The sequence below is a fragment of the Amphimedon queenslandica genome, unplaced genomic scaffold, assembly GCF_000090795.2.
Source record: "Amphimedon queenslandica unplaced genomic scaffold, v1.1 AMPQUscaffold_13363, whole genome shotgun sequence".
Lineage (NCBI taxonomy): Eukaryota > Metazoa > Porifera > Demospongiae > Haplosclerida > Niphatidae > Amphimedon > Amphimedon queenslandica.
Window position 1 is genome coordinate 5,427 of NW_003546401.1, and position 1,463 is coordinate 6,889.

The following is a 1,463-nucleotide window of genomic DNA, read 5'->3' on the forward strand; positions in this document are numbered from 1 at the left end:
GTAGCCATAGTGCATGCAAGGTGCAAATTGCTCAGGCTTTAGTTCTGTAAAATAAAGGTACATCAATCTAGCACCAAGCCTTTTCCCCATGTTTACATGTCATTGGTATGATAATCAATTTTTTATGTTAATGTCTTTTTTAGATGGCGACACGCCCATGTACATACTCTACATGGCCTGAAATAAGCATGACGAATGCTATCAAAGCAGTTGAAGAAGAGGGGTTGACAGTTAGACTTGCAGCGGAGCTATATGGCATTCCCAAATCAACACTTTATGACAGGATCAGGGGAAATGTTCAACATAGAACTAAACCTGGCCCAGTGCCGTATCTTACAAAAGAAGAAGAGGTTATTTTGGCTAAGTTTTTAATCAAATGTTCTCAGATTGGATTTCCCCGCACAGTTTCAGAAGTTCTTGCACTAGTAAGACAAACAATTCAGTCAAAGGATTTAAGTGACGTCTCAATTTCTTATGGATGGTGGCAGAAATTTTGTAGTAGGCACAGTGAATTATCACTTCGTACTGCTGTGCCTTTAAGTCTTTCGAGAGCCATGGCCACTGATAATAGTGTCATACAAAAGTATTTTGATATACTTGAAGATACACTTAAAGAAAATTCTCTATTCAACAATCCAACTCGCATATTCAACTGTGATGAAACAGGACTCCCATTGAATCCTAAATCTTTGAAAGTTGTGAGTGGTCGTGGAGCTAAGAATGTCAGTCAAATCACTGGAGAAGGGAAGTCTCAAATCACAGTTCTGGCATGCACTTGTGCAGCTGGAGTACCGTTGCCTCCATTTGTAATATTTGATCGTAAGACCTTTAATGATCAGCTAATGGTAGGAGAAATACCAGGTACACTTTACGGCTCATCTCCAAATGGATGGATCAGTAGAGAGCTGTTTTTGTACTGGTTTCGTAAGCTGTTTTTAACGAGTGTTCCTAGGGTACGTCCTCTCCTTCTCCTGATGGATGGTCATTCTACTCATTATGGTCCTGACCTTATCAAGATAGCAGCTGAAGAGCAAATTTTAATATTTGTATTGCCACCCAATACCACTCATTTAACACAGCCACTTGACAAAGGGTGTTTTGGGCCATTAAAAACTGCTTGGAAGGCTGTGTGTCATGAGTTCTGCACTAAAAACCCTGGTCGTGTGGTAACCAGATACGATTTCTCTGTATTATTTGCTGATGCATGGAGAAGGTCAATGACACAGAGAAACATTGCAAGTGGCTTTGAAGTAACCGGCATATGTCCTTTCAACAGAAATGCTATTAAAACTGGCAATGACAAGCAAGAAACCATCAGCCGTTCACTGTTAGACCAGACTGGTCTAGCATACATACCGCTCTATAGTCCAGACATAAAGAGAACGAGGGATCATGATTCTTCATTCAATTCTAGTCTCTTGGAGAGATCACTTTCAGAGAATGATTTATCGCAAGCTGTCACT

General features: G+C 40.3%; 2 protein-coding genes across 2 annotated transcripts in view; one reads left to right on the plus strand and one right to left on the minus strand.

The window, feature by feature from the left end:
• The window catches only part of LOC109582684 (uncharacterized), a 3,585-nt gene extending 3,495 nt beyond the window's left edge, over nucleotides 1–90 (minus strand). Inside the window, exon 1 of the mRNA XM_019997553.1 lies at nucleotides 62–90. Coding sequence (XP_019853112.1) covers nucleotides 62–90 — 29 coding nt within the window. The remainder of the gene's footprint in view (nucleotides 1–61) is intronic.
• A 98-nt stretch (nucleotides 91–188) lies between these two features.
• Nucleotides 189–1,463, plus strand: part of LOC100639109 (jerky protein-like) — a 2,342-nt gene continuing 1,067 nt past the window's right edge. Inside the window, exon 1 of the mRNA XM_003387151.1 lies at nucleotides 189–1,450. Within this exon, the coding sequence (XP_003387199.1) occupies nucleotides 189–1,450 (1,262 nt within the window). The remainder of the gene's footprint in view (nucleotides 1,451–1,463) is intronic.